Source organism: Monodon monoceros, unplaced genomic scaffold (genome assembly GCF_005190385.1).
Source record: "Monodon monoceros isolate NGI ecotype Baffin Bay Population unplaced genomic scaffold, NGI_Narwhal_1 Super_Scaffold_7, whole genome shotgun sequence".
NCBI lineage: Eukaryota > Metazoa > Chordata > Mammalia > Artiodactyla > Monodontidae > Monodon > Monodon monoceros.
In genome coordinates this window covers 9,171,296-9,194,672 of record NW_021703784.1, presented here as the reverse complement: position 1 = coordinate 9,194,672, position 23,377 = coordinate 9,171,296, and the positions used below count along the sequence as shown (strand labels likewise).

The 23,377-nt window shown below is 47.3% G+C and overlaps 1 protein-coding gene across 2 annotated transcripts; it reads right to left on the bottom strand.

Annotated features, from left to right (window-relative positions):
- Nucleotides 1–3,379: 3,379 nt before the first annotated feature.
- On the bottom strand, nt 3,380–22,517 carry SCN3B (sodium voltage-gated channel beta subunit 3). Of its 2 annotated transcripts, XM_029209033.1 has the most exons (7): nt 22,167–22,514; nt 21,665–21,840; nt 15,010–15,173; nt 12,237–12,462; nt 7,486–7,624; nt 3,799–3,878; nt 3,380–3,431 (listed from the first exon to the last, which is right to left on the bottom strand). In XM_029209033.1, the coding sequence occupies exons 2-6, from the start codon at nt 21,717–21,719 to the stop codon at nt 3,815–3,817; spliced, it is 648 nt and encodes a 215-aa protein (XP_029064866.1). In that variant the 5' UTR covers nt 21,720–21,840; nt 22,167–22,514; the 3' UTR covers nt 3,380–3,431; nt 3,799–3,814. The 2 variants fall into 2 exon arrangements, with proteins under 2 accessions (XP_029064866.1, XP_029064867.1); XM_029209034.1 differs by lacking the exon at nt 3,380–3,431 and having other exon boundaries at nt 3,815–3,878; nt 21,665–21,744; nt 22,160–22,517.
- Between the last annotated feature and the right edge of the window lie 860 nt (nt 22,518–23,377).

Below are 23,377 nucleotides of genomic sequence, written 5' to 3'. Positions count from 1 at the left end.
CTGGTGCCTGACGCAGGGAGGGTGCTGAAATGCAGGATGAATGGATGATCGGAGTAATGACGCACCAAGTACTACACAGATACATTTGCCGTGACTAGGAGGACTCACTGGGTTGGGGGCTTTTCATTTACAAAAGGATGGGAGAGGAAGGTGTTTTTTGTTTTATTTTTCCATTTCCGCTTGGGAAGGAGAGCCAAGATATATTCTGAAATGGGTCTAGCTCCTTGCTGCTTCTTCCTGCCAAGATGCAGTTACACGGCCTTTTCTCTCTGGTTTATGTCAGGTGGGTTCACAGATTCTGAGATGGGTATGTTTTCCTTTTTGATCCCGTAGTTTTGGGGGGAAAAAAGGAGCTACTATCTCTTCTCTTAACCATTCATAGCTCTATACATATTTTCAGCATATTCCTGCTCTGAAAAATTCCTTTCTTACTAACATTTCTAGTTTGGCATCTAAGGAGAAACCAGAAACTCAAGAGAGTCAGAAATCCGGGCGTGTGGGTGTTTGGGGGTGGTGACTCTAAAGGACAGTGCTTTTAGATGGACTGAAAATAAAGGCTGGTGTTGGGACAGGTGCTGACCGTCAAGGTATTTCCACACAAGAGTTGGGGCTGCGATGCAAGACTGAGCTGATGGCAAAGGTCAGTTGGGCGAGGTGCTCACAGGGCCAGCGGAGTTGAGCAATGAAGGTCATGGCTGTTAAGCCCAAGGGGAGGGAAAACCAGACCCAGCCGAGCTGGCCTTGAGTGAATTGTATTATTAAGCAGGGGAAATATCCAGCACCAAGACAACAGGTGGGGTTCCTAGAGTGATGGTAGCCCTTGAGAACATTTCTAAGCCCTTTAATAGAACAGCGTACCAGATAGAGCTTCCAGAGCAGTGCGCATTTATCTGGGTCCTTTGTAGGAATATGCGGGGGAACAGGGAGGGAGTGAGGATTTGAAGTAGGCTGGTGATCACAGTACCTTGTGGATTTATAGTCATGATCAAGTCTCCCAGGAAGGAGTTTAATTGCAATTCAGGAGAAATAATGAGGTACAAACCAACGAGAAAGGGGAAACGAACATGAGATTAAGACTGAAAGCACAGTTTTAGCATGGACCAAGAAGCAAAGTGGTAGAGGAGCAGTGGAGTGGGGTTAGGGGTGAGCGAAGATGTTTAACATCTCAGGACAAGCAAGAGAGGCAAAGATTAGATGGAAGTAAAAAAAAAAAAAAAGAAAAATGAGAGGAAAGGAAGCAGCTATGGTCTCAGTGGAAAGAGAGCTGGGCTAGGGCTCAGAAGACCTGAATTCCAGCTCTCTGTTTACCCACTATATGAACTTATGATTTGGTAAAGCTTCTTAGCCTCAGACAGCGTGTTTCTTCATTTGTTAACGTATTAGCAATATCCACCTCACAGAGCTAGTTGTGGAGAAGAAATAAGATAAACTGCTTGGTAAATCATATAGCTTAATAAAGAAAGCATTAAAGATGAGAAGAGTTGAGAAGTTAGGAGGAGGAAAAGACTAGAGAAGATTACTTGTAAAGGATAAGAAAAAAAGAGAGGTACCATTCAGCTTCATTAAAAATCACCCAGGAAATATCTGAGTTGGGCTTTTAAAAAGGAAAAAAAAACGTGCATTCTAGATCACAAGTTAGATGCGTGGTCTACTGAAGCAAGAGGGAAGTGGAGTGGTAGAAAGTAGTTTCTGCGGCAGGCTTCTCATCCACCATCCACGTGACTGGGAAAACCTCAAAGTAATCCAGGCCTGTTTTCCTCACAGGAAAGTAAGGAAAATCTATATTCTGTCCCCTATTTCAGAGAGATTGTGTGGGAAATTACCAAAGAGAAAGGCCTTGAATTTATTGAAAGTATTTTCTTCGATAAAATCAGACTCTCAAATATGTAAACAAGGACTAATTCAAGTGCTTTCCCAGGGATGGCAGAGATGAACTGAGTTTGTCAGGTGAGGCCCAAAGCCAAGAGAGTGGGATCTTTCCCCATAGATGCCCCTGGATCTGAGGGACATTTTGTTCATCGAATCCCAGTCACTTTCATCTTCTCACATCCCATAAAGCATCCTTCCCCCTCTCATCACAAGGTGCAGGAGGACATCACACTTATACCAGTTACTCAAAGTGAAACGAGATATCGACTAAAATGTTTCCAGTGTTCATCTGCTCTCCTAACATCTAGGGGAAAACAAAAAACAAAAAAAACCTTGGACATTACGAATTCACAGGTGAAATATTTGGAAGCCACCTAGCCTGTCCCTCCTCTATCACATCACTCATTTGCCATCATCTATCTCAGGCTAAAAACATATGTCTTAGTTAAATGCCATTCCCGGATGCGTTCCCCTTCTGGAAGATGTCTCAGATTCACAAATCTTTTCACTAAAGAAATTCTTCAAATCTACCTCACATCCTTCTCTCTGCCTTTTTGGCCAATTTCTAATTGCCTGAATCAGAGCTAACCTCATCCAGGCAATCCACCGCGTTCTGTGCCATGGCCAAACTCAATTTCAAAGTCTTTTCAAGAACAAAATTATCCCATCTCGGGAAGTGTAAACTGGACCGCGCCTTAGGCTTCTATCTGCTCCAGTTTATCCTTTGAAGTCTCTTATCAGTGGAGTCCTGTCTTGAGTCTCCGTTGCCTCCTGTATGAGTAATAATACTGACCCACAGAAATTTTGAGAGGAAGAACTTAGGAATTGCAGTCCCAGTGCCCACAGGAAAACAATGCCACCTTGCCATCTCCGGTGGTGCGTTCACCTGGCAAGGCACACACGTTGCCCCAGGAGGATCATGAACATGTTGTATGACTTCCCAAGTCCCCTGCCCTCGGCTTCTTGAAGTACTGACACTAACTCAGGCCTTTGAGACCTCTTGGGATCTAGCCCTGGAGCACCATAGTCCAGAGAACATCTTAGTCCATGCTTAATGAACTTTCTATCACTGGAGGGCCTAGAAACGCATGCTTTGCTCTGATGCTCCAGCCAAGTGGACCAGGAACTTAGAAAAACTGACTTCAAGGAATCCCACTTCATGACACTCTTGCTTTAACCCAGACTAATCACTCCAGCTTCCTTCCGTTAAGCCCTCCATTCACTTGCGGCAATGGAGAATCAGCGGGCTCCAGCACGTGTTCAAAGCCAGGTGGAGCACGGGGGAGGGGTCCAGTTGGCATGGCAGCTGCTTGCTTGAAAGCAAGGGCAGGCTGAGGTTGAGTCGTGTAGAAATGTTGGCTCCTTGGTTCTGGCAAAGTCTTGTGTGTGGAGGTCTGATGGAGTTAGCAAGTCAGAGGTGACAGTTCAGAGGTGAGTGGATGTATGATGAATGAACTGAAGGATGGACGCGTGAAGGGAAGTGATGTGGCCCCTGGGGCACCCTCCTGACGCTGTTGACATCACTGAACATGGGGTAGCCAGCGCTTCAGTGTTCAGGCCACCTACCAGTGATAAAACAGCTCACTGAGAATTGCCAGCCCAGTCCAGCCCAGCCAAAGGCTCTCTGACCTCATCCACGATCCTTACATAGGAGGGAGAATGGGGAATTATTTTTTGTCACTGTGGGTAAGGAGTTCAAGTTGCCCCAACACTCAGGCCAAAGCAACTCACCTTCTGAAGGACTTGAACCTCGCACAGAGCTCTATGACTACTTGGGCATCAACTTAAAGAAGTACCCTGAGGGTGGGGACTCTGGGTAGGGTAGAAATCTAAGGGACCAAATCTAAAGTCATTTTGGTTTGTGGGTGTCAAGGTCACTTGTACAACCTGCCTCCTTATCTACCTGCCCCTCCCTTCCCTGTACATCACCTCCGGTTTCCCCCTCCTATTCCTCCACTGGTACCGCAGAGTTCTCTTTGTTCTCCGATGGGATCGCCAGGTAGTCAGACCTGTTGGAGGAGAGAGGGGGGAAGAAAATCAGTGCATTTGTACCCAGAGGTGCCAACACAGGAAAAGGGAAGGAGCAAGGGCCCCAGGAACAAGGATGTCTCTAGAACACCTCTGCACTTCCTTCTCACCATGTTACCCAAGAGAAAATGAGAATGGCCCTTTCAGCAGACTAGAGTAATACATACTTTTGTTTTTTCCTTCCACCAGCAACGTATAAGTCTTCTCATTTATCCACATTGTTCTCAGGACTTAGTACTGTTAGATTAAATCAGCCAAACTGATGGATGGGAAATTACATTTTATAGATCTTTTAATTTTCCTTTCCCTGATTACTGGTGAAGTTGAGCATCTTTTCATAAGTTTATAAGCAATTTGGGTTTGTACTTCTGCAATATGACTTCATTTGCTTTACCAGTTTTTCTTCTGAGACATTTGTCTTTTTCTTTGATGATTCCATGTCTTGAAAATATCTTTCTTTTTTCTCTTATAATTTATTTATTTTATTTTTGGCTGTGTCGGGTCTTCGTTGCTGCGCGCAGGCTTTCTCTAGTTGCAGCGAGTGGGGGCTACTCTTCGTTGCAGTGCACGGGCTTCTCATTGTGGTGGCTTCTCTTGTTGGTGGAGCATGGGCTCTAGGTGCACGGGCTTCAGTAGTTGTGGCATGTGGTCTCAGTAGTTGTGGTTCGTGGGCTCTAGAGCGCAGGCTCAGTAGTTGTGGCACACGGGCTCAGTTGCTCCGCGGCAGGTGGGATCTTCCAGGACCAGGGCTCGAACCCATGTCCCCTGCATTGGCAGGCGGATTCTTAACCACTGCACCACCAGGGAAGTCCAGTATCATAAAATCTTTACCCTAATAGCTGTATAAGAAATCTTTATATCTGACAGGAAAACTCCTACCAGCCACCTCCCCCAAACTTACTGTTCTTTGAAATAGGCAAACTATGGCCCATGAGCTAATAAAGGCTGTTACTTGTTTAAAGGGTTGCACACAAACAAAATGAAAGAACAATAGGGGACAGAGACCCTCTGTAGCCTGAAAAGCCTAAAATATTTACTATCTGACCATCCTCCAGCTTAGACTAGTTTTAGCCTCTGGGCTTCTGTATGACTTTTAAGATTCGCTTATCAAGTTCCTTGAACAATCCATTGGGTATTTTGATGGGAATTTTACTGAATTTGCAGATTAATTTGGAAGAGAATTGCTATGTTTGTAACAGTGAGGTTTTAGTCTTCCTTTATTTAACTCAAATCTTTCAGTAAAATTTTGTAATTTTCTCCTTAAATATCTTACACGTTTTTATCAGATTTATTCCCAGGTACTGGAGAGTATTTGTTGCTATTGTAATTGAATTTTTAAAAATGTTTTAAATATTGAGATGTTTCTCTAAATTTTTGTGGCTGGAATTTAGGTGCTTTTATATTTATAAATATTTTGATCTGTATCAACAATCTTATGAAATGTTCTTACTAGTTCTAATAGTTTGTCTATAGATTCCCTTGGATTTTCTATATAGGTAATCATATTGGCTGTGAATGATAATTTAGTTTCTTTCTTTACAATTCTTACTCTTTTTTTCTAGGATCTCCAGTATAGAATAGAAGCAGGTATCCTTGACATGTTTCTAATATTATAGGCAGTTCTTCTAAAGTTGCCACATAGATGATATTTGCTGTAGGTTATACTAGTTGCTGCCATCAATCAGTTTAAAGATGGTTGGTGTTTAGGTTTAGACTTACATGTATTTATCTTGCTCAGGACACATTGAGCTGCCCGAATCTGAAGAGTCATACCTTTCCTTAGCCACTGTATCTCTGAATATTGTCTCTCCTCCATTTTCTCTCTTCTATTCTAATCGATCTTCTCAATTTTTGTCTTCCTATTTCTTTGTGATATTCCACCTTTTTATATCTCTGGGCTTCATTCTGTGAAACTTCCTTATGTTTATCTTCTGGTTACCAGTATCCAATCTCTGGTGAACCAATCCATTGAGTTTTGAATTTTATTGACTGTATTTTTCATTTCCAGGTTTTTCTTCATTCCCGTTCCAATCTGCCTGTTCTTTTTTCTTAATAACTTATTGTATTCTTGTGTTTTGGTTCCTCCTCTTGTTTTAACTCTTTTAAGCAAATTTCTTTTCTATATTCTACCAGGTCCTTCTCGTGTCTGAAGCTCCCGGGGTTTAATCCTGCCATCTGTTACTTCTCTTGCTCATGCTGGATTATTTCCTGCTGTGTCTTTTAGTTTTGGATGAGACTGTGGAATCAGATTCAGCAATGCTTTATCTGGGGAGCACTGTTAAGCCTCAGAGAAAAGTGGGTCCCTTCAGAAAATAGTTTTTCATTTGCGTCTACATGGTTATCACTGTCTGGGGACTAATTTTTTTTTTTTATTGACTCTCTCAGCTTAGAGGTTCCTGGATCATGTGGGTAGCATAAATTTAAATCCCAAACATTGTGAGAGCAGGCTTGTGGTTACCGGTTCTCAAGAATCTTTTATGTTTCTGCTTGGAGTCAGGCCAGGTAGAGAGAGACGTTTCCTTGGCTTTCCTCTGGGCTGGTGGACTGATGATCATTCACTCATCTATCTTTTGCACGAGCTGTAGCCCTCTGAGGATCCTGGTTCTGCTGGTGACCTCAGTTCCAACTCTGTTTCTTGTGCAAGGCCAGCTGTGGGTACTTCCTGTCCAAGTGTGGGCACTTCCTATGCTCAAGCACTGAAATCTGATCACCCAGGTCACCAGGAATGACAACCTCCCCAGCATATCCTTTCTTTCCTTCTATCTGGTCAGTTATAATTTTTTACTTTCCTGAGATCATAGATATCCTGAAACATGATACTTTATCAAGCGTTTCTAGGTGATAATAGCCTAGGGTTTTTAGCTTATCACCTCCACTGTGTAAATCTGTGAGGGTTATTTTCTATCTTTCCTCTCCCCAAATAACAAGCCAACGCGGCCCCTTAGACTGTCAGACCCCATCATCTGTTACCTGTGCTCGAGTGACTAGGGCCTTGGCGAAAATGGCCAAGGTACAGTCCGGACGTTGGAGCAGAAGAGCCCGTCTCTGGGTTTTCAATCACGGCCAAGCTCCAGGGGGAAGAACATGTTTGGAGCTCCTTAGCTAATAGACGGCAGAGCCCAGGTGGCCTGATGAGCTCTGTGGTTTACAGCAAACAGCTGAATGTGTCGGGAACAGCAAGGACACCAGACAGGCTTCGGTTCAAATCCCAGCCTCTCCTCTCATTATCTGTGTGGCCCCAGCAAGCCACTTAAGCTCTTTGAACTGCTTCAGCATCTATAAAATGGTCCTAATAATGCTAATGTCATGGGATTGTGGTGGGAGCTGATGGGCTTTACATAGTGGTTAAGAGTGCAGGGCACGAGTTAGCAGGCACGAAGTCAAACTTTGCTTTGCCTCTTATAATGGTCTTGGGCAAACTTTCCCAGGCTCAGCTTTCGCATCTGTAAAATGGGTATATTCATGCTGCCTACCTCAAACGCTGTTGTGAGGAAAGTGGAGGACTGTGTAAATTGCTCACCACCTCACCCATGAGAGCAGGCGCTCGGAAGGTGCGAGCTATCATTATTTTGGCATCTTTGGACTTACGCATTTTCTTGGGCTGCCTCTTCGGCCTTTGAGACCTTCCTGTAGCAATATATCATCTCGATGAGCAGCCACAGAGTGAGGAAGACCAGGAGGATGTACATCATGATTTCTGAGACCACAGAGGTGAAGTCCTCTCCAGCTGCAAGGGGGAGAGTGAGGCTCACAATATGCATGTCCAACAAACCCAGAGCTGTCCCTGAGGTCTGAGATATACGAGGCCTATTTTTAGGTATGTCTTAAATAAGCACTGGGTCTAAAGGAACGCAAGAGGGTACCGATGAGATTTAACATCCCCTAATTCTCCTGCCTGTCAGCTTTCTCACTGACTTTCTTCAGATGCTCTGGAGGGAGGCATGAGGGAGAATGATGGGTGGAGGAAGAAGTTATAGAGCTGGAAGGAATCCTGGAGCTGAGATACATGCAGCCGGGTCCCAGTTTTCCTACTTCCCGGTGTGTGAACAGTCATTTCCCTGATTTGAGACTCAGTTTCTTAATTTGTAAAGTGAGGATAATAATTCGTACCACACATTACCTAATGTATTTAAGGATACCTTGTGAGATGTAAAAGTCTGCACAGATGTGAGGCACATGTCTTAGTTGAGCCGACTCTGTCCTCTGAGCTTAGGGTGGTGGAGTGTGGTACCCCCAGGAAGAGGGCGTCGGAAAACATGGACAGGGCCACGTGGACAGTGCCGTCAGCCCACCCAGGGACCTGAGCATGTCTGGATGAGAAGCAAGGACGTTCCCAGCTCATCTTCCCTCCAGGTCATTCCAAACCCAAACAGAAATGAGGGTTGGAGAATTCCACAGATTAACCAGGCTGTCCTCAGAGTTCTACTTCCGGAACACAGATCTGATCCTGCCATATACCTACTGAAAACCTTCCAGTATTCCACACCACCCTCAGCATAGAGACCTGACTCTCTTAACAGGGCACAGGAGGCCACTCGCCGTGCAGCCTTCCTCACCTCATTTGCATTCGGTTGGCCAGCAAAACCTCTCTACTCATACACGCTGTGGTCTTTTGGGATCTGTGGACGTTTCTTCTTTCTCTTCCCTCTTCCTAGATTGTATCTCACACCCCAGTGCTACCTCTGTCCCAACATCGCCTCCTGCTCTTCAATCTCCCAACCATTTTTCTAGACTCCACTGAAGTCACCTCCTCTGTGAAGCCTTCCTCAACTTCTCGTGCAGTGATTATTCACGTTCTTCTCCAGGCACTTTTCCGTCCACCTATTATAACACTTCCCAGATTGTACTGTGATGTGCTTCTCTCTCTTCTCTACTGACTGTATGGTTACTAAGAACATATTTATTTCTGAATTATCAGCCTGTTGCCTAATCCTAGAATACTTGAAGTATTCAATAAGTATTTGTGGAATGAATGAATATAAATAAATATTGATCTCCCTTGTTTCCTAACCAACAAAAATGACAAATAAAACACGATAGGGAATTCCCTGGCGGCCCAGTGGTTAGGACTCGGCACTTCCACAGACGGGGCCCAGGGTCAATCCCAGGTTGGGGAACTAAGATCCCACAAGTCGTGTGGTGCAGCCAAAAAAAAAAAAAAAAAAAATTTTTTTTTCATTTTAAAAAAATAAATAACTGAGACATAATACATGGCAAATGTCCCGACATATATTCCTTCCTAGTGGCAAGGAAAGCTGCAGCCACGTCTCCCTTTGCTAGCTCTCAGCAGCAAATTAGATTCATGGTTATTCATAGGGCATAAGTCATCCCCAAGGCCTTGCTCATTAAAAGCACAATATAGGCACAGCCATGACCTTCACCTCAGAGAAGCAGTCCAAGGGCTCCAGGATCACCCAGGTTTCCTAACTGGAGCTGGAGGTCACAGATGCAGCTTGAGGTACAGGAGAATGCCAGACACATCAAATGTCTTTTCACGGGCTGACAACGGTCTGGTTTGCGATGTGCTCAACTTCAAGCACCCTATTTCTTTCTTTTTTTTTTTTTTGCGGTACGCAGGCCTCTCACTGTTGTGGCCTCTCCCGTTGCGGAGCACAGGCTCCGGACGCGCAGGCCCAGCGGCCATGGCTCACGGGCCCAGCCACTCCGCGGCATGTGGGATCTTCCCGGACTGGGGCACGAACGCGTGTCCCCTGCATCGGCAGGCGGACTGTCAACCACTGCGCCACCAGGGAAGCCCCCCTATTTCTTTTTAAATGCAGTAGCCAGAAGTAGTACCACAGGAAGCTGTCCTCAGTAGCTTTATTTACCTCTAGGTGAAGAGAACTCAGATTTCTGTCTTAGAGCCAGGGGGTGAGAGCCTACGCCAGGATCAGTCCAGCTTGAGCAAAGAGAAGCAGGGAGATTCTCTGGGACCACAGGGATGGAGCAGACGTGGGGAATGTGTCATGGTGGAGCGTGCAGCAGTATGAGAGCAGTGAATATCTGGGGGTGGGGATGCAGAGGGCTGCCAAAGGGGTCACGGGGTCGGGGGAAGAGAGAAAAAGAAAAAGTGGCAGGGAGTGGGCGGTGGTGGAGGGAAAAGATGCAGTGGAAACACAGGTAATAGAGGCAAAGATCTGGACCGCAGTCCTGCTTCTGGTGCTAACGTGCTTCATGTCTGGGCAAGCCCTCCTCTTCCAGAGCTCTGTCTCCCAGCCACAACATGAGGGCGTCAGAGCTGCACCCTCCCACCACCTGGGGAGTCATTTCAACTGACTTTCGCCAGACCGCACCCCAACCTGCTGCAGTCACACCGCAGCAGTGGTATGGAGCCTTCTGCACTGAAGGAAAGCCCCCACAGCGATTCCGATGCCAGCTCTTTGTTCAGACCCCTGGACTGAAAGACAGCCAAGCTTCCTTCCAGCCCTAACGTCCCAAGGGGCTCTGTGGCTCTGATGACAAACTTGTTTTCCCTCTATTCTTACCCAAGTCTGGCTCTGGTGCCCGGCAGGCAGGCAGACTGGCTCCGCTTTGCCACCCTTTCCACTGGCTGCGCAAAGGTCTCTGGAGGCAAAAGCATTTGAGAGCACAAGGTGGAGACAGAGGCAGCTTCCTAGGGCCTGGCTGTCACCAGCCGACAGTCCCGAGGGTGAACAGCAGAGGGCGCCAGGCTCCCTTCCCCCGGGGGCACAGGTGTGTAAACAGAAGAGGATAATGGAACTTCTGAACAGAAAAATACCTTAGAGAGCTCCCAGTCCAACCCCCTCGATTCACACAAGAAGAGACGGGCTCAAGGAGGGGAAGAGGCTCATCAGGTCTGAGCCAAGTGGCCTGAGAGTCCCTGTGCACCATCTGGATTGACCTACCTTCCGTTTCAGTCTTGTCTAAATCATGACATCGCTCGCTCTGCTGTGCGCTCTCGTTTGCTTCATGAATTTAATCACCGTAACACGATAAAAAATAAATACACCTGTGGCCTGAAAGTCGGGAATCCTGGCATCCTTTTCTAGGAAGAGCCTGGCTTTAATTTGACCTCTCCTTTCTTTCCTGCCCCACACCTTTTGCCTGTTCACTGACCTGCATCTTGGGGCAGCCATAATGCTGAGAACGTGCTGGAAATAGATCGTCTAGGAAGGGCTAAGTAAAATGGAGTCATCATTTAGCCTGGGTGAGAAAACACAAAGGGAGATGCATATATCGCTCCTCTGCCACATGAAGGAACATTTGCAAGGGGTGAGAAGCCACAGTGCTCTGAACAGTGAGTCCATTGAAAGCAGAACAAGACCAGTTCTAAGTTCACCCTCAAGATTCTGGATTCGATCGCAACAGAAACTTTTGAGTTAGGTTGATGAAAGAACTTCCCAGCCTAACAAGGAACCAGCTGTGGGAAATCGGGAAAATTTAAAGATTGGAGAGCAAACCGCGTTTCCCCTTCTCATAGCTGAAAGTGAGGTTATATAAAGAGAGACGCCACGGATGGGGAGGGGGTTGCTTGTATGACTACTGTGGAGGGAGGCAGAAGACAGAGGCTGTCAGACTTTGGTTTACAGCAGTTGTTCTCAAAGTGCGGTCCCCAGCAGCAACAGCATTTCCTGGAAACTTTTTTTGTCATGCTCCATCTACGGAATCAGAATGCCTGGGTTTAAGAAGTCCTGCAGGGGGCTTCCCTGGTGGCGCGGTGGTTGAGAGTCCGCCTGCCGATGCAGGGGACACGGGTTCGTGCCCCGGTCCGGTAAGATCCCATATGCCGCGGAGCGGCTGGGCCCGTGAGCTATGGCCGCTGAGCCTGCGCGTCCGGAGCCTGTGCTCCGCAACGGGAGAGGCCACAACAGTGAGAGGCCCGCGTAACGCAAAAAAAAAAAGAAGTCCTGCAGGGGAATCTGAGGCTGGCTGAAGTTTGAGCACCGCTAGTTCAGAGGTTTGTATGAGTCACAGACAAGAGGGTAGATGACCTCTAGAGAACCTCAGGAGATTTCTCTGAGCCCATTGAGTCCGAGATTCAGCGCAGGCCAGAGTAGGTGTAACTGTCTTGGCAGTTTTAGGCTTCAGGGAGGCTGTCCTCTTTCTCTAAGGGTGAGAGTCCAGGGACCGGGTCAAGATTACTGCACTATCATCTCCAAGCCTTTCTGCTTTGAGGAAAGACACAGAGAGGCAAGCTCTCGGGCGGCTTGCAGAAAGCTGGCCGCCCCAGGAGGACAAGCCAGTGGTGACATTTTTAGAGATCACCACTCCAGATACATGGGGTTTTGCATTCTGCAAGGGGCTCATTTATGTGGAAACCCGCTGTCCTCCCTCCCCCGAGAGCAGGGCACCCAAGGGAGCCTGTGCCCTAGCCTTACCCTCCTCGGTGACACGGAGGGGGATCAGCCGGGTGGTCTTCACGAAGGGGCGATGTGCCTCAAACTCAAACTCCCGGGACACGTTGCAGGTATAGAGGCCGGAGTCGTTCAGGGTGACATTGAGCACAGTGATGGACACGTCCTGCAAGTCTTTGCTCCCGTTCCACTGCAGGCGTCCCTGGAAGGGGCTCTCCACCTCCTGGTGGCCGTTCCGATACTCATAGATCTGCAGGTAGAGAAGCAGAGGGTGTAGGAGAGAAGACAGGGTAGAGGTGGGGACAGGGCGGAGAAAAGGACCAGAATGGTGCTAGGATGTGGGGACGGGGACAGTGTTACCAGGAGCTCCCAAATGTGGGAGTGGGATGGGCATCTCAGAGGAGGGCAGGGAAGAGAGCAAAGACAGGGAAAGACGGGCAAAGGCACCCAGGTGTCAAGGCACATGGACAAGGCAGGAAGAGGTGGGCAGGGAAAAGGGCTGGAAAGAAAGAGGACAGAGGAAGGTGAGTGAAGTGTACAGGAGATCAGGAGAGGGAAATTGAGAGAAAGGAAGGATTGGAAGGAGGCAGAGAGAACAAGAGAGAAAGGTGTGTCATGGGGGCAGCCGGGGAGAGACTAAGGCAGAGAGGCAGCTTCATTCGTCATGAAGACGTCTGAGAGCTCTGGCCTCCAAAAGTGTCTCTCGGAGCTGGTCCCCTTGGAGGGGATGTGAGCAGTCGGGGCCAGGCCGCAGGAAGGGGACCCAGGCTGCTTAAGTGGCCCACATGAGCAGAGAGCTGCCAGCCAATGTGCACACATCAGCTCTTCCACTCTGGGCGAAATTAGATCTGAAATGTGGTCTCTACATTTCTCTTCTCAAACACTTCCACCTTCTGACATACCTTTTTTGTTGTTTCCTTCTACAGCTGTGCAGTCCATCTAGTTTCTGCTTGCCACGTTTGGCTACTTACATTAAAATTTAACTTACTAGGAATGAAATAAAATGTAACATTCAGTTTCTCAGTTGCACTAGCCACAGTTCAAGGGTTCAGTGCCACCTGTGGCTGGTGGCTACTGAATTGGACAGCACGAATATGGAACATGTTCATTGTCACAAAAATTTCTATTAGTGTTGTTCTGTATTTCCAGCACAATTTTTAAAGTTTCTTTTCCTCCATCTGAGCCACCTTCTCCTCACTTTGGGCAGGCCTGGAAGCAGAGCAGGTGGCTGGCATATGAACAGACCTGAGGCTCGTGGGGACCTTTGCATCTGGTCAAGACGTCCAGGCTCCTGTAACCTACGCGCTAGCCTCGGCTGCGGTCAGCCCTGAGCCAGGCACTAGGAAGCCTACTGTCCCAGGCCTGGCACCTGAGTGCAGCAAAGCCACATCAGAATGGCACATCCAGCCTAGAGTGAGAAATGAGTCCAGCTTTAGGAGAGCTAGACAGAAGGGCAAACAAAACCCAATTTCACCCTAATGTTGTGTCTCCATTAGGTCTTTGTGGGGAAAAACTTGCCCCCAGGAAGATGAGGCAGTGCAGCAAAAAGGGCTTTGTATCTGCTGTCAGACGACCTGGTTCAAATCTAAGCTGTCTTACTAACTTAATTTCTTTGATCCTTAGTTGCCCCATTTGTGTGTGTGTGTGTATTCTCTATCAAACACTTATACAGTACTTCTTGTATTCCAGAACTATTCTCGACGCATTAAAAATTATAGCACATGGGTCCTGGTAACAGCTCTGTGAGGTAGCTATGGCTTATATCCCCATTTTACAGATGAGGAAACTGAGGCACAGAGAGAGAGGTTAAGCAGTTTGTCCAAGGACACAGAGTTAAAATAAGTTGTGGAGTCAAGAATCAATCCCCATGGGCTTCCCTGGTGGCGCAGTGGTTGAGAGTCTGCCTGCCGATGCAGGGGACGTGGGTTCGTGCCCCGGTCCGGGAGGATCCCGCATGCCGCGAAGCGGCTGGGCCCGTGAGCCATGGCCGCTGGGCCTGCACGTCCGGAGCCTGTGCTCCGCAACGGGGGAGCCCACAGCAGGGAGAGGCCCGCGTACCGCAAAAAAAAAGAATCAATCCCAGGCAGCCTGGCTCCAAAGACAGTGACAATGTGAATAATGGTCATCCCCAAGTTGGTGTTCAAAGTATATAACAACCATTTTGGCACTGGCACCAACCAGTCAGAACTGACATTGGCCATGGCTGATCCCTTAGTTTCCACATCGTGGGAGGTCTGGAGGTTCATAGCGGGAAGGATGGTGATGAAGCCACTTGGGAGATTTGGCACAAGTAACAACTATAGGACTATTTAAATATGTTACCCACTGATGTGTGTGTACCAGTTGCACATCAGTCTTGGTCATGCCTGACATTCTTGTTTCACTGAGATTGTGAGACTGAAATGAGGTAACCTATGCTATCTCATTTAATGACCCTTGGAGTTATTTCAATGTTTCTGTGAATTTAATCCATCCAGCAGGATGGTGCAGACGTTCGATGAAAACACCTGCACAGTGCCTAGTGGGGTGACTGGCACACAGTAGGCTCTAAATACTATTCATGCCTTTCTCCTTCTTACCCTGCCTGTAACCAGGAGTGCCCAGAGCTGGCCTGGAGCCCTCCCTTTCCCAGAGGCTGGGCTAAACTAAGGCTGTCAGTTATCTGCAGAGCAGCTGTCAGTGCTTTGGAGAGAAAGAGCCAGTGTTTGTCAGATCCTCATTCCCCAGGCTGTCGGGAGCCAGGCACACAATGGCAGAGGCCAGCGAAACAAAGGGCAGAGTCAGCAGTCAGACATACAAGGAAATCTTTACCGCCCTCGGGCCTGTAGAACCATTCCACCACCGTGGTGGCCTCAACGTCCTCCCTCTTCATGCAGGAGATGCAGCGCAGCTTCATGGGATTGCCCTGAACCGCCTCCGTCTCCGAGGGCACTTCCACACACACAGGGAAGCAGACACCAGCTGGGGAGAGCCCGGACGCCAGGGAGGGGACAGGAGGCGTTAGGGGAGAGGCAGTGGAGAACAAGGAGGGGGGAGGAGAGACAGAGAAGGCAGAATCATGAGACAAACTGGAAAACAGCATGCACGTGTACGTGTCTCCCCAGGTACACCCTCTCACAACGGGCAGGGATGAGCCAGCATTGACTGCAAGCCTCCCCGGAAGCAGCAGGGATGCGGTACAGCTCGTACCTCAGCTCTGCCCTCAAGGACTTAGAGTCAAGGTGGGAAACAGGGCACCCATGCATCCATCCATCAACCACCCATGCACCCCTTCATTCCACCAACACCCACAGAAATCTACTCTATGTCAGGCCTGACGCTGAGACACAAAGATGAATAAAACACGCTTCACGCCCTAAAGACATTTATAGTCTAGCAGGGAACACATACTCCTGTCATAAAACCAGACCATGGTGAGTGACATACTAGAGGAGAGGCAGTTACTCCTGGCTGGGCTGGGAAGAGAGGAAGAGAAGGATGGTGAGACTTAAGGCCAGAAAGGTAGATCGGACCCATGTTGTAAAGACCTCTGTATGCCCTTCACAATAGGAGGGGTCACATGTTTTAAAGCCTTAGAGAGATGTAATCATATCTGTGTTTTATGGCAAATGTAGGTAATTCTGATGCATGGTGGAGGATGGAGCAGCAAGGAAGAGAACGGTGAGCTGACCCTGGGGCTGGGGCGATGATGCTTCACCCAAGGAGGAGAGAGAGACACACAGTTAAAAATGAGGAAGGGGGAAAGGAGAAAATAATTTAAAAAATAAAAAAGTAAAATAAAATAAAAACAAAATTAAAAAAAGTAAAAAACAAAAAAAGGGGGAGTCAGATTGGGGGGCACCTTGGAGGCCACCCGCAGGCCTGGACTTATAGTTCCTGCCCTCTAGAAGCTCATGGCCCATTAAAGAGGGTAAGTACATCAGACTGAAAATTCAGAATGAATCAAAAGTGGGACGTGGCTGCCAAGAAAGCAAGTGCAAACGTGGGCTGTGTTATCAGATGTACACTGCAGGACAAAGGAGGAGCAGTTCCCCTGTGCGGTTCAGAGCAAATCTGGACCACTATGATCAGTTCAGGGTGTCACATCGTACGAAAGGAAGTTTTCAACGAGTGCATGTGCAGAGGAAAGCCAGATGGAGAAGGGTCTGGGGGCAAAGTCTGGTAAGAACAAAGCGGGGACCGGGAGTGCTTAGCTTGAACACCGACGCACCTGTCTTCAGATATTTGAAGGTTGGCCTGTGGAAGAGAAAATAGATTCTTTCCAACTGCAAAAGTCACATGAAAGTAAAGCTAACTCAATTAAAAAAAAATTTTTTTTTTCTGGTGCTGAAGCTGTTAACGAATTCGAAAGACTATTTGGTAAGAGAGTTTGCCTGTTATACAGAAGATTCAAAAGTGAGATGAATCACCAACGATTCTTGTTTCAGAACTTCCAACCCCTTCTGAGGCTACCTTCTCATTAATAATAAAAACAGAACCCCTAAAAAATGAAATAATACACATAGTAATTTAAAAACTAGTCCACAGTGAATGGTCAGTCTGTTCCTCTACTGGCAGACAGTTCTTTCTAAAAGCAGAGAAAAGCTTTATTTAGAACTTAAAATGAGACTGACCGACTAACTATGAGTCAAAAAATGAAATATTTGACTCAGAAAGCAACAAATTTAATTTTTAGACATAGGGTTTAAAAACTAGAGGCACTATGATAAAATTTAACATATCAAGGTAAAATAAATTTTATTGGCTTTAAACTCTCAACAAGCGGGGGGTGGTTTTATCCGGCAGCCTGCAAGAGGCTCTCCTGCTTCTGCATATGGGTCATCACTTTAATCGGGGGAGGGTCCGTATCTAGAGAGAACTGATCAGAAACATTTTCAGAATATGAAGAGTTTGAAAACTTGAGTATAGGCCTGGTTTTAAAAAAAAAAAAAAGCATGGTTTGTGCAAAAGTTTGGGAGTGGATAGAGGTGTAGAGTGTGCATTGAGAACCCCATGTAGCAGGGAGCCTCGGGGCACGTTCATATTTAATGAGACGTGGTAAAGATGAGTTAGTTCAATGATGATGACTTCAGAGAAGAATAGGAAAGTGTACCAAGGAATGTATAGTTACGCTCATAGAGGCAGAAGAAAGACGGTATTGGGCAGCTGAAGGCTTGGGTTCGATAGACTTTTTTTGGCCGCACTGCGCAGCTTGCAGGATCTTAGTTCCCCAAACAGAGATAGAACCCAGGTCCCTACGGTGAAAGCACAGAGTCCTAACTACTGGACCGCCAGAGAATTCCTAGTTTGGTAGACTGTCTAACCTCTCTGAGACTCAGTCTATGCATCAACAAAATGCTGAAAATAATATTTATCTAATAGATGTGTCATGCAAATTCTGTGGGATGATTTCTACGAATGTGCTTTGTACGTTCGTTAATGTTATTTTCCTTCACTTATTTGTTCACTCATTCAACATACATCGAGTGCTTATTGTGTGCCAGGCACTGCTCTAGGCACTGAGAACACAACAGGGGACAAAACAGAAACCATCCCTGCTCTCATGGAGCCCACATTCCAGTGGAAGGAGAGAGAAAATAAGCAACATTAAACTGCAATAAGTGCAATTATAAGAAAAAATAAAACAGAATAGAGGAGTTAGAGTGTGCATAGAATCATCAGAGACTCACTGAGAAGGTGATGTTGAGCAGGTGTTGAAGGAAAGAAAGGAGGGAGCAAGCTGTATGAATATCTGTGTGAAGGTGTGCAGAGGAGATAGCAACTCGAGAGCCCTAGGGTGGGAGTGTGTTGGCAAAAGCAAAAAGCACAATAAAGTACAGGGCACAAAGTGAGAGTAGGAGGAGATGAGGCAGGAGAAATAAGTCAGAGCCGGATCATGGCTGCTCTTCCAGCCCACAGTTAGATCTTTGGCTTTTGCTTTGAGTGACGTGGGAGCATTGGAGGCTGCTGAGTGGAAGAATGACATGATTTATACAAAATTACCTGATCTGACTGCTATGTTGGGAATAAACTGAAGAGGTGAGGAAGGATAAGGGTGGAAGCAAAGAGAACAGTTAAGAGGCTGGTACAGTGACCAGACTGAGAGGTGGTTCAATGACTTTGCTTGGATGAAGGGAACAGTAGAGCTGCTGGGGCTTGAAAGTGTGTAGTTTGCTGGACTAACATCCTTGAATAGGTGAGAGGTGATAGCCTCTAGTGAACAAGTAGATGAGTTGGTCTTAAATATAAACACGGTTAGTTCATTTAGAGTTAAAGGAGGGAAGGCAGAATACACGCAGTCAGGATGGTGAGTAGGGCATGGCAGCCTCTCTTTGTTCTGAGTTGCCCCTGAGTAACCCAAGGTATCATCAGACAGCAAGCCCCACTGATCACCTTCTCCTTGCCAAAGTCCGGTTTGAAGTCCTAATAAAGAACTCAGCTCATGAGGTCAATTTAATTCATGAGGTCCTGGATAGAACATTGCAAAATGGCCACAGAATCCTCTCATCCTTGTTTGCCTTCCTTTGCAATATGACTCGCTGCTCCTTCCACCAAAAGGTAAAGTATATTTCTTCACCCTGTAAGTCTCCAGTACACTATTGCCTCTCTTTCCAAGAAATCCTCTGGATATCCAAGAAAAGATTGTACATATGGTCGACATTCAACCCACATTGCTGACTGTAAATAATAAACTCCTGGAATAATCTTGGCCAAATCATTTGACCCATGGTCTCCTCTTCAATGTCTATAGTAATAATGAGGAAACCAGAGAAGGAAGAATATATTAATTATGATTATATTTAACTAAGGAATAGCATCAATCTATTATCAGGTGGATAGTAATGTGTATGTAACCAACTCCTCTAATAACCCCAAATCTTTTTCTTCTTTGGTTATTGCTATATTGCTCCTCTTAACTTTGCTCTACAATGCTAAGAAAATAAAGGCTTTGATTAGAATGTAAATACTTTCCAAAGGGGGGTAATAAATGATGTTATTTGTAGATATTAACACCCTGAAATGACTTGGTCTATCAGATTAGCCAGTCACTTAGCAGAGCCTTGAAAGAATGGGATGTAAAATGGGTTACTGGGGGAAGACAGGAAAACATTCCCCAACACAACCGACACCTGGGAGAGTAGACCTGGAGAGGAAAAACAGAGAAGACACTAGGAGGTAAAAATGAGTAAGGCCCTAGGAAAGGCAATGGCATGGGAGAGGAGTGGAAGGGTGGCTCCAAAGAGGGATGAGAGGACAGACGCCCACCTGGCAATCCTGTATAGCAGCACACATGTCCATAAGAGGAGCTAGAACAAGCCCTGGAAGACTGAAATCAAGAGGTAAGAGTTCTCTAGCAAGTCCTTTCCCCTCCACTGCACTCATTTTCTCATCTCTAAATTGGAAATAATACTGCTTTCCCTGACTACCACCATAGGATTGCTATGGGGACCAAAAGAAGAAATAGATTGAAAATTGCTTTGTAAACTGTAAAGCACAAGGCAAGCGTAGATTCTATTATTATTATTATTATTATTATTATATACTTTATTGAAGGAAATAAGGGAATTTTGTTCAATTCACGCAGAAAATAAAAGAATGGAAAAAATTCCATTCATATTGGGAAGGGTGAACACGTCTACGTTAAGTGCTTTGCACTGCTGGAATTACATGCAAACGTTACGTTACCCTGCCATTCAACTGTGCAGCTAAAAGGGACGTTAGATATCATCTGCCCCAATTTCCAAACATACGTACCTGAGGAACAGAGTACTCTAAGGCTATTACATAGCAAGCTAGTGGCAGAGCTGAGACTCCAATCCAGGCTTTGTAAGTCCTAGTCAAAAGGTCCCCCTCCACTAGAATTCAGCCAAATATGCTAAAAAGCTTAAATTAGGGTTTGGGAAGAAAGGCTCTGTAGAGTCTCTCCCCAACCTTCTCTACAACTTCATCTCTCATTGCTTTACTCATGCTCTTTCTTATACAGCCCAACTAACCTCTCCTAAACCCCCTAGTCTTAGCCTCCCCCTGAGGAAATCACAGCCTTAAGTCTTCAAGGCAGGTGAGATCATTGGCGACCTATGATGTCTGCTTCATCTTCAGGTCTGGTCTACCCTACTGGGGATGGGTGGCGGTGAGTCTGCCCTTGGGACTGGCATTACTCTCCCTCTTTGTCCTTCCCAGCCTGTCTCATCAGGCATTTTGTTCAACAGGAAGCTTGGCTCTGCTTCTGGTCACATGCAAAATCCAGATAATGCTGGCAGCCAGAGTTAGTCCTGGAGGCTTAATAAAGTGATACTAAGGTAAAGAGGCTGTTCCCATCAGCATATCTGCCACTGCACCAGCAGAATGAGTTCCCTGCCAACCACAGAGCATAATCCTATACCTAGTTTCAGTAAGGCAGGTGGGCATGCTCACATCTAATTATACTGGTTATTGATTTTTAACATGGAGGTATGTAGCTAAGATCATATAAAGCAATTATCAACTGGAGAGCACTTATATTTGACCTGAGGATCTAAGTTGCCAAGACTGAAATGCCCATAACTACACAACAACCACACACACACACACACACACACACACACACACACACTACTACATCCTCATCAATCCATGCAGATGCCCATGCTAACATGCTCTGACATACACTAGCATACACATTCAGACCCTGAGACATACATCAACACAGTAAAGCATTCTCTCAATCACACATTCAGACATTATCATGTAGACTCATTAACTCCCACTACACACATGCAGACACCCCACTCCAAGCCCATCTCTAACACCACTCTGCTCAGCCTTACTGTTGCAAGTATAGGATTCCCTTATTTGGAGGGAGAAGGTCACTTCACTCCTTCACAGCAGACAAACAAGAACCTATTTATCGTTAAAGGCAAAAAACTCAGCCCCCCAAACACCAAAGCACCTTAATTCCACATGCTCATGAAAAAGAAGAAAGATGCAACTCCCAGGTGCCTATTTATCTAATATATCGCTGCAAATGGCTGAAGCCTGTTTTACTTATTGAAATTAAACAGATGGATCAACAACTAGTTTCATTCTCAAAATGCATGCATCCAGATTTTTTTAATATATAAAAATTAATTCAAAGACCTCATTGAGAAATGAAATGTAACGGTAACCGAGATTTTTAAATAATGAATGTGACTGCATGCTCTTTCAGCTACGGGAAAGGGAAAAAATACTTTGAAATTAACAGGAAATGGGAGGAAGGGTGGAAAAACCACCAAGGGAAGTTCAGGAATAAAGCAGCACGGGAGTGGGGAGGCCTTTTTCCAATCTCAGAATCCCAGCTCTCATGGAACCCCTCTGGATCCCGTGTCTGGCAGACATGCACAGGGGGAAGTCAGCCAGGGCTCCTCGTTTTCACCAACGACATCAATGAGTGTTATTACTGTTAGCATTATTACTGTCATCTGCATCTCGCATGGCAGGGTGCTGGTACTTACCCCACAAAATGAGCAGGAGGGAAGCCAGGGGAAACAATCTGTTGAAGCCAGGCATCTTTTTCAGCGGGTGGCTTCCGGGGCTAAACAGAGAGATTCCCTGGGTCAACAACTGCTCCCTCTCAGTACTTTCGAGGAAATCCTCTGGGACGAACTGCTCCAAGGGAGCGACTTTCTGACTGAAATAAGGGCCAAGTGCCGTTTACTGGGGAGGCTCTGCGGGCTTCTTGAGCCGGGCGGGGGTTTCAGCTCCAAGCCACCCTGGCGGACTGCCCCAATTCGAGGGAGTGGATCGGCAGCGTGGCGCGCCCTCCCCGGAGCCCGTTGCTGGGATCCGGATCAGCACCACGGACAGAGCCTTCCCCGCCCACCCGGAACTTCCAATTCCAGTCGCTCAGCTGTTTCCCCTGTTTGCGCCTCGGGGAAAGCTCAGCTCCGAAGTGAGCGGCAGGCAGGCTCTAGGCGGCTCCGCTGCCCGAGGGGTCCCTGTTGATCCACCTCTCACCTCCCTACTGAGAGTTACGCTCCGACCAGGATCCACCCAGACCCGGGAGCGCCGGCTTCGTCCGCCCTGATCGCCTTCTCCAGCTGGGCCTGCCCTCACACCAGAAGCCACCGGGGCTGCCGTCTGAGCTACAGAACTCGTTCCACCTCAGTCCAGTCCACACCCGCCGAGCCTCCCCGGGGAGGTCCGGAGGGGGGCCAGGAAGGAGGCAGAAGCTTCTGTGCGGCCTGCGATCGAGAGGTGGGGTGGGTGGGCCCCGTGCCCGAGCTCGCCTGCAGATCGTGCAGGGGCCCAGACCCTGGGTGGCGCGTGACCAGCCGCCCTTCTCCAGGCGCCCCGACCGTGTGTGCTCCGTCAGCCTTGACATGCGCAGGCGGCTCTCCACCGCCACCGCCACCACTTACCCCCGCCCCCCAGCGCCAGTGCAATACTCCCCACCCCCAAACAGGCGTGCCCCTCTCAGGGCCGAGCGCGGCTGCCGAGCGCAGGGGCGGAGCTCGGAGCGGCGCAAAGACCTCAGCCCCCGCGATTTCTCTGCTCGCCGGCTGACTCCAGGTCTGCCTTTCGCATCTCCACACCTCTCCCCAGCACCGGCACGCCTCCTCTCACCAATTCACCGCCCCCACGCCCCCGCCCAAGCAACCCCGCTTTGGCTCCTGCACAGACATGCGAGCTTCCAGCTCCGGGAAGAGGAGGGCCAAATCTCTTTCAATGATGTCATCTTTAATGTACATGCTACATGGCTCCTGGCTTCTCTCCCCCGACCCCATCCCCTCCTGGTATATCCTTTGTCTAGCCTTGATTAATTGGTACCGGGCACCCTGAACGCAGCAAAATAATCCCTGCTTAGAAGTGGGGTAAGAGGGAGGCGCACCTGTTCCCGTGTTCACCTCCTCACTGGCTGAGGAGGTGATCCAAACGTCTGTGCAACAGTGGTGTTGGGGGTGGAGCAACTCCCTCTCGCTCTGCTCACTTTTTTGTTGTTGTTAAGTTTAAAAGCAGATAGACTGTGGTTTGGCTTCTTCCAACTATTAGCCTCACCCTAGCCCTAGCAGCTGTTTCACTGCCCCTCCCCATCCCTGGAAGGGAAACCTGAACGTTTAAATTTAGTTATAAACTCAAATTGACATAATAGATTAGGAATGCCTGGAACCGAGTGAAAGATTAATACAAGAACCTCTCCCCCCCTTCTCATTCCCCACTGCTCCCTT